General features: G+C 36.7%; 1 protein-coding gene across 3 annotated transcripts in view; it reads left to right on the top strand.

The window, feature by feature from the left end:
- Window positions 1-234: 234 nt before the first annotated feature.
- mark4a (MAP/microtubule affinity-regulating kinase 4a) overlaps window positions 235-15,966 on the top strand; it is a 30,318-nt gene continuing 14,586 nt past the window's right edge. For all 3 annotated transcript variants that reach the window (XM_067408433.1, XM_067408431.1, XM_067408432.1), the window contains exons 1-8: window positions 235-829; window positions 4,245-4,442; window positions 8,556-8,609; window positions 13,739-13,787; window positions 13,930-13,995; window positions 14,230-14,300; window positions 14,429-14,485; window positions 14,900-15,136. In XM_067408433.1, the coding sequence (XP_067264534.1) occupies window positions 779-829; window positions 4,245-4,442; window positions 8,556-8,609; window positions 13,739-13,787; window positions 13,930-13,995; window positions 14,230-14,300; window positions 14,429-14,485; window positions 14,900-15,136 (783 nt within the window). In that variant the 5' untranslated portion in view covers window positions 235-778. The remainder of the gene's footprint in view (window positions 830-4,244; window positions 4,443-8,555; window positions 8,610-13,738; window positions 13,788-13,929; window positions 13,996-14,229; window positions 14,301-14,428; window positions 14,486-14,899; window positions 15,137-15,966) is intronic.

A 15,966-nucleotide genomic window follows, 5' to 3' on the forward strand; every position in this document is an offset into this window, starting at 1 on the left:
ATAGACATTTAAATAAGTAATGCTTATGAAAAATAAAGATTAAGAATTTAAAGACTTCTACAGTCACGGAGAATGTGGACATAAGTAAGGTCTCTATCAGTCCGCTTGTGTGGAGCTCTTTAAATTGTCCATCAGTGCGCGCGCGTGTGCGTCCGCGCGCTTGTGTCAGTACCGAGACGAGCGCTAGCGGAGGCAGCAGTGGCGCATCTCACATATCTGCCGCTGGAATATAACGGCTGCTTTAGGATGTGAACGGGTTTCGGCCTCGTCACCGGCCAGAGCTTCTGTTTTCCCATGACACACAGATGCGACAAGAGAGCGAGCGCGCGCAAGAGTGTGCGGTACAGGGGAGCGGATAGATAATCGGTATTATTATGAGAAAAGAGGACGGGGTTGTCGGAGCCGTATTTGTTTTGCTCGCGGAGATGAGGCGGGGGGTAGCGAGTCGCTACAAAATCGTTGGGCTCCGGCCAAGCATTACTCTGTTTTAGCACATATATACCGCCGCGCTTGCGTTTATATCGTCAACAGACGCGTTTGATCGTCACGGTTTGCATCGCAGAAAAATAATGCAGCTGTCTCGAGGACATCTGTGAGATTTGCGGACTGCTGTTGCCGCTGCCATGACAGACGCAGGCTTTACCGAGCAGGCGGTGTGAGACAAGCACGGCCCCAGCTGCAGCAGCACGGCCGATGTGGGCAGCGTTTACCGGGGGAGATTAAATCTGTAAATACTGTTCGCGCTATTCCTCTTTAATCGTTTGCAATCTCAGGGAAAATGTCCTCTCGGTCTGCTTTACCGTCTGCGAACGACCGGAGCACAGATCATGTAAGTATCATCATTACAAATGAATTATTATTGTTGTAATATATCAACTCTGCGCTCCGTTCATAGATATATTCTACAACGCCCAGTGCCTAAATAACGTCAGGTGCACGGTCATTTTTGCAGCCGGGATTGAATATGAATTTATTGCCTGATATCGTTCATGGGAGGATGGAGAGGCAGGATATAGTGGCCCATGTACGCGTAGCAGGTTCTTTGGCAAAATGGGCCGCATCCTTGAATGTGCAAAGCAGCAAAAGAGGCGCTGCGAAACGCTCAGGCAGTAGAGCGCAGGCCATCCGCATAGTGTACACATCAGCGCATCATCTGCGCACGAGCGCCATGCTCTCTCAGCGCGCGCTCCTCTCCCAGAGAGCGGTTTTGCTTCATTGGCAGAATTTGCGGGAGAATAGCAAGGAACTCTAAGCACTCTGTCTCGGCATATTAGAAAATGAATATAACCATTTTGGGCACCAGAGTCATCTAGGGAGGGTGGGAGTGAGGTTTTAGCGTTAGCTGTGATCAGCCGTCTCCGTTGCTTGCTCCATAATCAGACGCACTGGCTGGTGGAGTGGCCTAGCAGTTCTGCGCCATCACATTACAGTGTGGTTAACTGACCTACACTTGTGTTAGCTAATGTATTTAGTGTTTCTTCGATAACTTAGTAAACTAAATATAAAACAGCTATGGTTTTACTTAATTAATTTACTTATTAAAAGAGTTAATGTAAAATAAGTAGAGATTCAATTTATCTGATGTTTGACTACTTGATTTAAAACAGTGTCAAAATGATGATAATAAAAAAACAAACTCGGCTGATGAATATAATTTTTATAACGCTTAATGAATATAATTTTACTTGCTGTAAATTTTAAAGCAAGCACCAAGGTAAACGTTTCAGGTAATTCATTAGGGTATGTTCAACTAACCACATTTTATGTAAAGAATCAGGTTGTTGATGGAACTAAGAACACGTTTTTTGCATTTGGACTGTGTCTTCCTCACAATTAAAAATATCATTACTCCAGTCTTGATTGTCATTGATCCTTCAGAAATCATTGTAATCAAGAAACATTTTGTGGAAACAGTGATATGTTTTTGATGAATAGAAAGTTCAAAAGAACAATTTATTTGAAATAGAAATCGGTTGTTACATTATAAATGTCTCTGCTGTTTGATCATCCTTTTGCTAAATGAAAGTATTATTTTTTTTACTGACCCCAATCATTTTGAACGGTAGAGTATATAAAAATTACTTCTTTCTTTCAAATTCTCCCTCAGTCAGCATTGTTATTCTTTAGACCAACTGCGGAAACATGCACAGGATTCTGGACAGCAAAGGATAAATCTATGTCATCAAAAACCAACCAGATGAAGACATTTTACTAAACAGCATGTGACACAAATGTTGACTTCTTACCTTTTGTGTATAAACTGCAAATGCAGAGCATTTTTCAGTTTTCACACAGTCTTAGAGAACAATAATCTGGTGGTTATTACAGGTAACTCTGTTGCAGATAATGCTTCCTTTGACATGGGACACAGTTTTAGGATACAGAGCTAAGATAATGTGCATGGTACATTTTATTGAGCAAATATGTTCTGACCATAATATACCATATATTATGGAAAGTTGGGGCATAATGAGGTCTTTGTGCAGGATGCATAAAATAAAACAACCAGAACAGAAATATAGTGAAAATGTGTGCCAGAACTGGACTACGCTTGCTTAACACCCACCCGAGTGCCGACACATGCTCTCTCTCATGGTTGGGATTCTCCCAGCAGACTCTTTTCAAACAGGACCATCTATGCTATTTTTATTTGGTGAGAATTTTTGTATATAGTGTAGGACACTGTGTGTGTGTGTGAGTCAGTAAGAGTATGGCAGGGCATCGTTCGTAATTTATTCAATCCCTGAGCTGTAATCTTATGGTTGGCGGTGCAGATGGGGACCTGGGCATGTTTTGATTTCTGTGTGAGCTCCTTCCTCTCCCCTCTTAAGGAGGGCAGTTGTAGCCATTCAGTAAATTTTACCAGATGTTAGTTTGAGTGTTCAGGGCTCAGTCAGGTTTAAATGTGCTAATCTAAATAGAAAGTTTAGTTTCAGCTGCAACAGACTAAAACCTCCATGGCAAAGTAAGTTAATCCTGTATTATAGGGCAGAATTACTCACACACCAATGCTGACCTCCGTTTTCCTGCACGCTCTCGTATACCATCATCACATTAGCGATCTAAATGATCATATGATTTCAGTCACCATTTATTACGGTTGTGCATGTGTTTGTATGTGTACAGCTCTGTGTGTTTGTGTTTCACTGTGAATTTTAAAAATTATTTTTATCATGATAATCAAGCTGAATTATCTAAATTTCCATTCAAATTAACATATTTCTAAATAATTTCGGACACTTAAAACACACATAGGAAGGCTAAGAAAGTTATTTATTTATTTTTAAATTATGTTTTTTTAATTTTATTATTTTAGCACCAATTGTTTGCATTTCATTGTGTGTATAATCAAAGCTGTGAACTGAATTTTTTTTACCAAAACACTGAAACCAAAATTAAAGTTTTCATTTAGCCTAAAAACTAAACCTGAACATAAAGTTTGAGTAATTAAATTTGGCTAATTGGGTAATTGAACTTAGTATGCAGTCGAGGGAGTCGTGTTTTCATGTGATAAATTAAACCAGTCATAGTAAAGTAAAGTTGCTATAGCATTCTGACATGTTTACCTGTTGTCGGTTTTTCATGTTGTGTGCAGAAATAGACTCTGACATGGTTGAAACACATCATTGGAGAAACACTAAGGAAATGTCACTTTTTCAGTGGCAGTGTTATTGGCCCACCAAAACTATTTCGTCCGAATATTTTAGGTTGCCGAAATTCCAGTGCATCACCAGTGAACATTGCCTAATCCCAGATTTGAGCAACACAACTGTGACATTGGTCTTTTTTAGAATTGTTCACACTAAAGTTAAATGAATCAATAAAAAACAAAGTGTTGCAGTGGCCAAAGAAAGCGAAACATTGGTATTATAAAACACTAATTACTATCTACTACAACAGTTGTGTGGCCATCTGCATAAGAGTTGACTGATTTTTGTCAGTGTAGTAAGAGGCTTAATCAGTAAATGAGGATTTAATTCAGAAATCTGGTGCAGTCGGTTAGTGCTGTAGCATTAGTCTGTTTTACTATAGTTTCCTTCTTAAAACTGTCCTATTCCTCAATCTGCTTCTGAATTTCTACATGCAGTTTCTGCGATCTGAGCTAACTACTGTCTTTTTTAGGTCATTTTTTTTTCTGTTTGCTTCAACATCAACATGTATCCCCAGTTTAATCCAATCTAACTGTTACAACTTGTATTTAATTCATCTTAATACATTTTCTCTGTGTCTGTCTCTCCATTCAGCATGCGTCTCTGGTGGCGAGTCGTTCAGAGAAGGGGACGAATGTGTCAAGTCGTTCACTGGGTGCCAGGTGTCGTAACTCCATGGCCTCCTGCTCAGACGAGTTGCCACACATCGGAAACTACCGGCTCCTTAAAACCATCGGCAAGGGCAACTTTGCTAAAGTCAAACTAGCCCGCCACATCCTCACAGGCAAAGAGGTGAGAGAGAGAGAGTTTACATAGGTAAAACCAGAAAAGGGTGTGATAAGATGAAGGTAGCTGCTGTATTATGTTTATTCTCATCAGAACACTTGTGAGCTGTAATTCTTTGGGTAGTATATTTTTTAAAGTGGTCCAACTTAAGTGTGAAAATTTCCTTGCCCACGTTTACTTTTTATAAACCAAAGCTGCTAAAGTGTGATTTAGGTGGACTTGTTAGTGGGCAGCGGAGAGCTTTAATAATCTTCGATAATAATAGAATGTGATGTTTAAAGAATTGTTCCAGCATACAGTGTTAAAATATTTAAAGTTCTACAATTTTTATAAAACTCTAGAGTTTAAATACCATTATAGAAAGTTTAAAAACTCATGCACAATAAATAGTGAACTTATGTGTGGTAGTCTGGAGCCACGTATACACTTTTGGGAGTGACAGCTGCATTCAAATGTAGATGGGAATCCCCTAATTATGGTTTTGTGTGTGTGTACGGAATACAATTGTCACTCCCAGACTTACAATGGTTGACACAACCACTGTTGTGACCATAAATTAGGTAACATGAATGGTAAAAGTTTTTGATCAAAGTAATGTTAGTGATCAGATACAGTTTTTAATAAAATACCCATTAACTGTGTGCTTTGTTTATACTCTTTAAGTTGTTACTAACAGCATGTGCTCTGTCTGAAGTGTACAGTATGAGTTACTCCTAGACCACATGGCTGGTGGGAGTAGCTACGGAAGAGACAGACTGGTATGAGAATTTGCGAATGAGTCAAGACACATGGCTCTGTCTCTGACTTGCGCCACACGAGAAGAAAAGAGACATAGACACACACAATACATCACTGCATTTACAACTAGTTTTGCAGTTGGGTGCTGTTCACACTACAAATTTAATGATTAAATTTTGTTATCACTACCGGAATTTTTTCATTTATTCAATATGGTTGTCACTCCTGAAAATGACCAAAACTCTGAACTTTTAAAACCTTGACACAGATTTCTCTTCATATATTATATTATTATGATATTTTCTTATCTATCTTCTTCTGTAGTATGCTAATAATAGAGTCAAATACATACAGGACTGTTCAAAAGTTTGGGTGTAGTAAGATATTTCTTTAAAAGAAATTAATATTTTTATTCAGCAAAGATTGATCAAAATTGATCAAAAGTGACAGTACAGACATTTATAATGTTACAAAAGATGGTAACACTTTACAATAACAGTACATGAATAACCATGAACTAATACCTGAGTTAATAGTTACTTCAACATGAACTCATGATTAGTTGAGATATGAACTAATGAAGAGTGATCCTTAACTACGACAGGAGTCATAGGGATTCATGCATGAAAACAGAAGCCTTAACTATGCGTTAATGCATGTTTGATAATTAATGCATTAATTAACATTTAGGGTAAACTAAATCAAACAGTCTCTATAAGAAGTAATAATACATATTTGGACTTTGAAATAAATTTAAACAATTTATTCTTGTCAGAATTTAAACTACTGACTTCAGCAGCTTCGTTATAAACATCACTGAAAGGCACAGGATTAGTTTGTAATTATTTTCACTGACCCTCCCTATCAAACATATAAAATACTAAATACACTATTTATCTTAAAAGGTTTATCTTAATCTGTTTTGTGATATTCTTTCCTATCAAACTAAACTACTGTGACTTACATCAGTTCCTGAGGAATCGGTTCCCAAAAAAATAACCAAACAGGAAACATGAACTAAGGTCAGGGAGCGTTTGCTGGGATCAGATTCAGAAGTTCACTCTCCATCCAGACGCAGGCCGTGATCATACTGTACCTCCATTCTCTGACTTTTGAAAAGTCACACAACATCACTTAACTGGGCTGAACACTTATATAGTTGTGTTAGTACAAGTGCATTTGAAAGTAAGTTAATGATAATCATGAGCTGAATTTGGTAAGTTGTTAACAGTGAATTAATTATGATTGTGCCCCCTCAAGTAAAGTCATGACATAAGTATACATTAACAAACCATTAGTTGATGTTAGTATATGCTTAGTTAACAGTGAATTAATTATGATTGTGCCCCCTCAAGTAAAGTCATGACATAAGTATACATTAACAAACCATTAGTTGATGTTAGTATATGGTTAGTTAATAATGAATTAATTATGATTGTGCCCCCTCAAGTAAAGTCATGACATGATGCACATATCACACATCATTAACTAATATATGAATAAACACTATAGAGTGCCATCCTTATTCCTTTACACCCCGGAACAAAAAAACTAAAATAAAAAGTATTTGTATTTTATTTTTATTTATATAATTAAACATATATATGGACTTGAAAGCAAGCCATAAACATACCTGAAAAGACACACATAAGGTACATTTACATGTAAAATAGCGCATGTCCACAAGCTAATGTTAATCAAAGCATATACATTTAAACGACAAAAATACAAATACAGTTAATAACGGCACATAACCTCCTGAAAACCCCAATAAAACATACATGTAAATATGTCTTTAATTATTAATTCGGCTTACCAAAGCAGTCAACATTTATTAGTTTAAAATGCCAGCAACACAACAAACGCGACAAGAGAACACCTAGTGTGCGCCACTAATGAGTGTCCCGCCAGAAACAAACCCTACATACTTTAGTTCCGGGAATAAACTATGACTATTTAGCTATGACTAAATATAAATGAACTGTAAAAAACTCTTATGGAGGCTGATTTATTTAGTTTACCCTAAATGTTAATTAATGCATTAATTATCAAACATGTATTAACGCATAGTTAAGGCTGCTGTTTTCATGCATGAATCCCTATGACTCCTGTCGTAGTTAAGGATCACTCTTCATTAGTTCATATCTTAACTAATCATGAGTTCATGTTGAAGTAACTATTAATTTAGGTATTAGTTCATGGTTATTCATGTACTGTTATTGTAAAGTGTTACCCAAAAGATTTATATTTTAAATAAATGCTTTCTATTTATTAAAGAATCGAGAAAAAATGTATCATGGTTTCCACAAAAATATTAAGCAGCACAACTTTTTCAACATTGATAATAGTAATAATAATACTAAATGTTCCTTGAGCACCAAATAAACATTTATGAAGGATCATGTGACAGTGAAGACTGGATTAATGATGCTGAAAATTCAGCTTTGGAATAAATTACAGTAACAATGTTTAAAGTTCAGGAAAGAAGGAGGTGGGAACCGGCGAATGTTCTACATAATTTTAATAATAAAATAAACAAACAACAAAAGGAAAGTAAAGCAGCAGCCCCTCACGGACGACTGCCGCATACAAACATAATAAAACAGGACATAAAGTCCAGGCCTGGTCCTCTCTCGTCCTTCACTGTCATCACTCCTTCAGGAGCTCCTCCGTGAGACTTGAGACCGGTGTGGCACGCAGATGATGCTCATTAGCAATCGCACCAGTGGCCTCACTCCTTCCCATGGCTCTTGTGCTGCATTTACTCAAATTGCGTAATTACCGTAATCTTGAGATGACAACACGTGATGCTATATTCGGAGCTGTTCACGTCCTCGGACTGGGAATATGCGTTTCTATGGCACCACTATCAACGCCTAAATGAATCTACAGCGGTCAGGTGGTACAGCGGCCATGTGGTACACATGGGTGCTTTCAGAAATCTCCCAGCTTACAAACTGTAATTACGAGCTCTACAAGGACATTAATGCTTTTTGTGAGCCAGAATCACGCAGTTACAGTAATTACGATATGGTGTGAATGCACCTTTGGCCCTGCCCTGCTTGCCACAATAACAGTTTAAAATATATCGAAATAGAAAACTATTATCTTAAATTGTAATAATTTTTCAGAATATTACAGTTTTACTGTGTTTTTGATCAAATGAATGCAGCCTGCTGAACAAAAGAGACTTCTTTAAGTATTAAAAAAATTGAATGGTAGTGTACATATTGTCATTTTTCATAACCAAGAACTGTTTAAACTGGTTTCCAGTCCCTCTAGCAAGTTGTCATTTACTAATGAATGTCAAATGATCTACCTGGCATAGAGAAAAATGTATGTTTTGGAGGTCAAATCACTAATTGTGCATTGTATATTTAGGTTGCAATAAAGATTATTGACAAGACACAGTTGAACCCAACCAGCCTACAAAAGGTAAGACAGTTATGTACATTTTTAGTAATTATGTTTTCAAGACATTTTTTTTGTTAAGACAACTGTCGCAATGATGTCATTTTAACACATTTAGTACAGAAATGGGAAAAATATCCACACCCTATATAAATACCACCAAGTGTCCAGAAAATCCATGTATCACATATTAAGTGCCTCAACTGAGCAGTGTATATATAACTATATATGCTGATCTAAAAAGGTGTGAGGCTCCTGAAAGTATTGCAGTAATGTGTGTGTGGTGTTAGTGTTTAGTGTCTCTGTTGAGTCTGTGCTCTCTCCTGTATGCCAGTGACTCATCTGTCTCGTAATAGATTATCTCCGGCCTTCTTTCCTCCCATTGAAGCCCACCACTCCAACACTGCTCTGAGTTTGAGCATACAACAAGATTTTTATTGATTATTGACAAACCTATGCTTGATATGCTTCTGTCTTTGAACACACTTGTGAAATCAGTGGTTTTCAATCATCTGGATGGACTAACATTAAATCTTAGCACAGACAACTGTTTAATTCAAGGGCTCCGCCTTTTTGTGTGCAAAATTTGAAATGTAGCATCGGACATCAGTGATACTGCATGAATCTTTTTTTATGGCAAGCATTGGTGTGCGAGTTCATTAAATATTTTTCTCTAAATATCTACTGTATTTCCATGCACTGTTTAGTTTATATTATGTATATTTTATTCTCAAGTCCTTTGGCTTATCTTTTTGAATCTGGCCATAGGCAGTCTTGTTTACAAAGTGCATCATTTGTTTGTGTGCTTGGTGTATGTGTTGGAGAGGAGAGGTCGACAGCTGCGGTTCTCCACAGGCCCAGAATGCCCCACCGTGATTAAAGCTCAGCTCTGTAACACACAGTTAAACTGTACCCAAACCATGAACCACTCTTACTGAACATAAGTCATGTTTGGTTTTCTAATCACTCAGATGGCTGATATGAGCTGTTATAATGCTGGAATCACTGGTCAGCTGAGGATTTGCCAGTTGTCATATTAAGTGTTTGTCCCATCCCTCTTTTCTTGCCCTTTAGTGTTGCACATAAAGAAAAGCTTAGAGATTTGTCCTGTGTCATATTGTGTCATGATTCGTATGCACCAGGTCAAACTTGCATTGTTGAGAGAGAAAAAAAAAAAACAGATAATTTGTATCGATAGGTGTGTAAGTCGCATTTTATTATTAGATTCAGAAATAATGCAAAATACTGGTAAATAAAATGAAATGTTAAGTCTAAACACTATAAACATGTATTTTACTTACCCTCTCTCTAAATCCTTTAAATTTAATGGTAAGCCTATTCAGAAAAGAGAAAAAAATTAAAATATATGTATAAAACAAAAATCCCAATGTCCACATAAAATAGCATTCTTCACATATGCACAAAATGTGTTTGGAATAACACTACGACATGCTCACGCTGAGTGACACAGCCTACATATTGTACAAGAGACAAATTAAATTGAGTGTCTGAATAATCTTTCTATGTTTAGTTGTCTTTTATGTTTCTCTGTTGAGTTTAGGCTGCGATGTCAAGTTAGCGATGCAAGAAGAACTGATGTTGTGTCTGTGCATGTGAGGCACCAGCATGATCACTTGTGGCGCTTTTCCACTGCATGGGATGGCTCGGTGCGGAATGGTACGGCTTGCTTAAATAGTGCCACCTTGGTAGAGGTTCCAAGCGAGCCGTAACAATGCTAAATGTGACGTGTAAACACTGCAGATCACTGATTGGTCAGAGAGAATCGTCACTATCAGCGCCATTGGATTTGAAACACAAAACACCACACCTGCTAGATTTAAGTGCAGTCTCACTACCCACTTTGAAGCAGTACTAACTGCAATGGAAAAGCATACCGAAAGTAAAGCAAGCTGAGCCGTGCCGTACTGAGCCAAGCTCAGTAGAACAACGCAGTGGAAAAGCGACTTTGGATTCCTTATATCAGTGGAAACCATTTAAAATACCCCGACAGATAAGAGTAAGACATCATTCAAAATGATAAAGGGTCTATTTTAATTTGTGTACCTTCAAAATAACAGCAAAATGTCATACTTTTGTAAAATAAAGAAAATAAACAAAACAAAATGCTCCTGAAGCACATAACAAAAATGAACCAAGACTCAGCAGTGAATACTGCCTACTTTTCACACAGACATGAGAAATATATAGAATATAGAAAGTGTCTACGTTTTGCTGATTTGACGTTAAATGCTAGCCTGACGTGGTCATACTCAATTCTAGTTCAAATATGAGTCTGATACTGCTCCATTGGGCTTTGATTATGGGGGCGTATTTCAACCGATCCAGGAAAGACCTCAATTGGATAGACCTACAACCAGTCAGAGCTACAAAGTAAGTGATGTATGTTGAGCGACGCATAGTTGTCAACAGAACTCAACTGCACACATGCTGGAACTAGTAGAAGATGAGCGTAAACAATCTTTGCCGGTGTTGTAAAAAGAAAATTGTATACACGGAGTACTTGCCAATTAATGCGCTGTCGATATCTTCTACAACAGACGCGATGGCGGAATCTACACATCTCAGTTCTTCAACAACAGCCATCATTGTTGTAAACTAATTCAACCCAAGCGCTCTTTGATGACGTGGCTGATTGCTTTTCTGGTGATAATCTGTCAATCATCGCCCTGACAAATGTGATTGGTCCGAACAGTTTCTGTTCGGGCATAATTACTCCTCTACGGATCGAGTCCAGACTGAACTCCCCGACCTCAAAATGTTGTGGGCGGGGCTAAGTTCGGCTGGCATCCAGGCTAGTTAAATGCATTATATAAGTCACTTTGGAATATAAATTGTAGCATGTTTCAGATGATTAAAAAAGGTGACTTGTAGTCCAGCAATACAGTATAACAAATTATGTCACGGACCCCACTTTGAAAACCCTTGTGCTAGATGATAGTTCCTGTTTTATCACCCATAAAAAATTTAATTAAAAGTATGTTTACATGTGACATGGCTCACTACAGCATTCATTTACAGCATGTGGCTGTCCGCAAAAGAGGCATTTTCTAATCTTTTTCTAGTCTTCTGATTTGCATATTTTTTCAGTTAATTCAAACATCTCTGAGCTCTTATGTCAACAAGACAGTTTTAAATGTTAAACATTTTTATTTTATGTCAAGTTGCAATATAACAAGAGTATCTAAAAGAAAAAAACATAGGGCTAGGACTTTGTTCTATCTACTGGTTTTTGACTGGATGATTGAATTGTGGCGGGTCTAATAAGAGCTTGCAGTCGATTGTAAGAACGGAGTGGGTTTCAATGGATCGAATAATTGGAGAAGTCCAGCATACGTCACCAGAAAGAAATCTGTTGTTTCACTGTACAATGGAGTTATGACATTTTGACTAAGCAAAATTACAAGGTCAAAAAAAACCAAAAAAAAACATAGATGAGTCGTTCACAATAAGATCAATAACAAACATTAAGAAAATATGTGAATTTCCATTTCATGCCAACTTAAACCGACAGTAGTGGTTATTAAATAGATTTAGTGATTTTTTGTTTTGTTTTAACACAATATTGTGCTTAGTCATTATGAGAGAATGAGGCAATGTGATAAAAAAGAGAAGAGTGTTGTGATCGGCTTATAAGTTGAAAAGCCTCAGTAAGTCACAGAAGTGAGGAAAACAGCTGATATGATCATTCTTGTGATATGATTGACATGATTAGATATACGAGCTCCTCCTAAATGTTTGATTATGTTTGATTAGACCTCTGTGTTGATTAGCAGACAGACTGATTTAATCTGTTAAATTTTCACTTGTGTATGTGTGTGTGTGTTTGTGTGTGTGTGCCTTCATGTACATATATGTATTATTTAATAGCGTGAATTAGGGGTGTATCAAAGCAATTACTTCTGAACACACATCTGTGAGATGTATTATGGGAAAGATGCAGATTGGTGCAGGTGCATCCTGGGGTTTCCACAGCAACAGGAATGGTATATTGGGTACTCCCTTCATACTGAGAGACAGTATATATTCTATTTGTATTTTACTGTCCTACCTTAAAGTTGCCCTAGAATTAAAAATTGAATTTACCTTGCCATAGTTGAATAACAAGAGTTCAGTACATGGAAATGACATACAGTGAGTCTTAAACTCCATTGTTTCCTCCTACTTATATAAATCTCATTTGTTTAAAAGACCTCAGAAGAACAGGCAAATCTCAACATAACAACGACTGTTACGTAACAGTCGGGATCATTAATATGTACGCCCCCAATATTTGCATATGCCAGCCCATGTTCAAGGCATTAGATAAGGGCAACCAGTATTAACGTCTGGATCTGTGCACAGCTGAATCATCAGACTAAGTAAGCAAGCAAGAACAATAGCGAAAAATGGCAGATGGACCAATAATAACTGACATCATGATATTTTTAGTGATATTTGTAAATTGTCTTTCTAAATGTTTCGTTAGCATGTTGCTAATGTACTGTTAAATGTGGTTAAAGTTACCATCGTTTCTTACTGTATTCATGGAGACAAGACTGTCGTTATTTTCATTTTTAAACACTTGCAGTCTGTATAATTCGTAAACACAACTTCATTCTTTATAAATCTCTCCAACAGTGTGTAATGTTAGCTTTAGCTACTGAGCACTATCAAACTCATTCAGAATCAAATGTAAACATCCAAATAAATACTATACTTACGCGATTAGACATGTTGCATGACGAACACTTTGTAAAGATCCATTTTGAGGGTTATATTAGCTGCTTGAACTTTGTTTATGCTGTTTAAGGCAGTCGTGAGCTCCAGGGGCGGGGAGCACAAGAATTTAAAGGGGGAGCAGCCTGAATCGGCACATATTTAATGATGCCCCAAAATAGGCAGTTTAAAAAATGAATAAAAAAAATCTATGGGGTATTTTGAGCTGAAACTTCACAGACACATTCAAGGGACACCTTAGACTTATATTACATCTTTTGAAAACACGTTCTATGGCACCTTTAAGGCTTCATGTTGATGATGATAAGAATATCAATATATTCTGGGAACAGAATTAAAATGCCATTTTTTATTGATAATCACTGAAGAATCACACCACCCTCTCTTTCGTACTTTCTTTCTCTTTTCTCTTGCAGCTGTTCAGAGAAGTGCGGATCATGAAGACTCTCCATCACCCCAACATTGGTAAGATCTGCTAAAATGCAACAAATGCATGCATGCATGAATGCTGCTTTTATAATACTGACTATGCAAAATAATTAGCTAATGCTGTTTAAATGTAAGCTTTCCAAAAATATTTAATCTCAGCTACTCTTGTGTATTACAGTGCAACTCTTTGAGGTTATTGAAACAGAGAAGACGCTTTATCTTGTGATGGAATATGCAAGTGGAGGTGAGCTCTAAAGTACATACTGAAGTATAGAGTATACTACATTGTGTAACTATAAACTAGTAAATACTATGTACATACAAAGTACTTTATGAGGTGTGTGTTCACTATAGGGTGGTTTATTTGGTTTTTCTCCAGAGCTGAAACATAATGCAAAAAGACCTTTGATACTTATAACATTTATAGGTGCAACTATGATATTTTGGGACATTATTCATGTGTGATTTGGCTTTCCAGGTGAGGTGTTTGATTACCTGGTGTCTCATGGGAGAATGAAAGAAATTGAGGCTAGAGCCAAATTCAGACAGGTGAGACATTTACCTCATCACTACAGCACATACAGTTTAAGATCAAGGTGCAAGCCCCTGGTTTACAGTTTCAGCTCCAGTTTCATGTGTTTTACCTGGGTTGTAATTTTAAAAAAATTATGTTTCAGATTGTGTCAGCTGTTCATTACTGTCATCAGAAGAATATAGTTCACAGAGATCTGAAGGTATAAGCTGGAATCTTTACACTGCAAATCTGCATTTTTTTGTCTTGTTTTTCACAAAAAATATCTTAACATCCCTAACACAATTTTCATTTACTTGAGAAGCAATTGTGTGAGAGAATATATCTTGAATTATTCAGATTTTAAATCCCATTAAATCTTATTCAGTTTTGATATTAATGAATAATTTTTAAAGATGCAAAAAAAAGTAAATAAATAACAATAATAAAAAGCTAATTTTTAACAACTGGACAAGCACTGTACTGTAAAAGTATAAAGTAGTATTAGTGTTTGTAGTATGTGTTCATATCATTTTCTGTCCTGTTTGTTTCTCTTTGTTTTTCTCTCCTTCACACAGTTCATCTGTACAACTTTTTTTTGTCTCCTTCACTCTTTCATGTCTTTCTGTATTTGTAGGCAGAGAATTTGCTGTTGGATGCAGATGCTAACATAAAGATAGCAGACTTTGGCTTTAGTAATGAGTTTACATTGGGGAATAAGTTGGACACTTTCTGCGGTTCCCCGCCTTACGCAGCTCCAGAGTTGTTTCAAGGGAAAAAGTATGATGGGCCAGAGGTGGACATCTGGAGCCTGGGTGTCATCCTCTACACGCTGGTCAGCGGGTCTCTTCCTTTTGATGGACAGAACCTCAAGGTACAGTTACTTTGTTCCTACACTCACAATGATACATTGCTGCCACTTTACATCCTACGGGGAAAGAATTGATACAGTGTCTTATTGCAATATTCTCAGATTGATAAACTGACACCAAAAATGCACTACCATTCGATAGATTGAGGTTGGAAAGTTTTTTTTTATTGTTTTTTAAAGACATTTCTTTTACTCACCAAGGCTGCATTTGTATAAATTGGAATGTATTCCTGTGTTGGCAAAGCTGAATTTTCAGCAACAGTTACTCCAATCTTCAGTGTCACATGATCCTTCAGAAATCATTCTAATATGATGATTTAATGCTCAAGAAACATTTCTTATTATTATCATTGTCAAACAGTTGTGCTGCTTAATGTTTTTGTGGAAACTACAATCTTTTCCAGAATTCTTTGATAAATAGAAAGTAATAAAAAAACACATTTATTTTAAATATATTTTGGTCCCACTTTATATTAAGTGGCCTTAACTACTATGTACTTAAATTTAAATTAATCATTGGATACAATGCACTTATTGTGTACATACATGTTTTTACATTGTACTTATATTTTAAAACACCTACATGTAATTACATCTGTAATTAATTTCTGTAATTACATTTATAATTACACTGTTGACCATCCCTTACACTTTACCCCTACACTCTAAAAAATGCTGGGTTAAAACAACCCAAGTTGGGTTAAATATGGACAAACCCAGCGGTTTGGTTAAATGTTTGCCCATTGTGCTGGGTAGTTTTATTTAACTCAACTATTGTTTAAAAATGACTATATGGCTGGCTTAAAATGAGCACAAAATATGTTGGAAATTAA

This window comes from Chanodichthys erythropterus, chromosome 13 (genome assembly GCF_024489055.1).
Source record: "Chanodichthys erythropterus isolate Z2021 chromosome 13, ASM2448905v1, whole genome shotgun sequence".
Classification (NCBI taxonomy): domain Eukaryota; kingdom Metazoa; phylum Chordata; class Actinopteri; order Cypriniformes; family Xenocyprididae; genus Chanodichthys; species Chanodichthys erythropterus.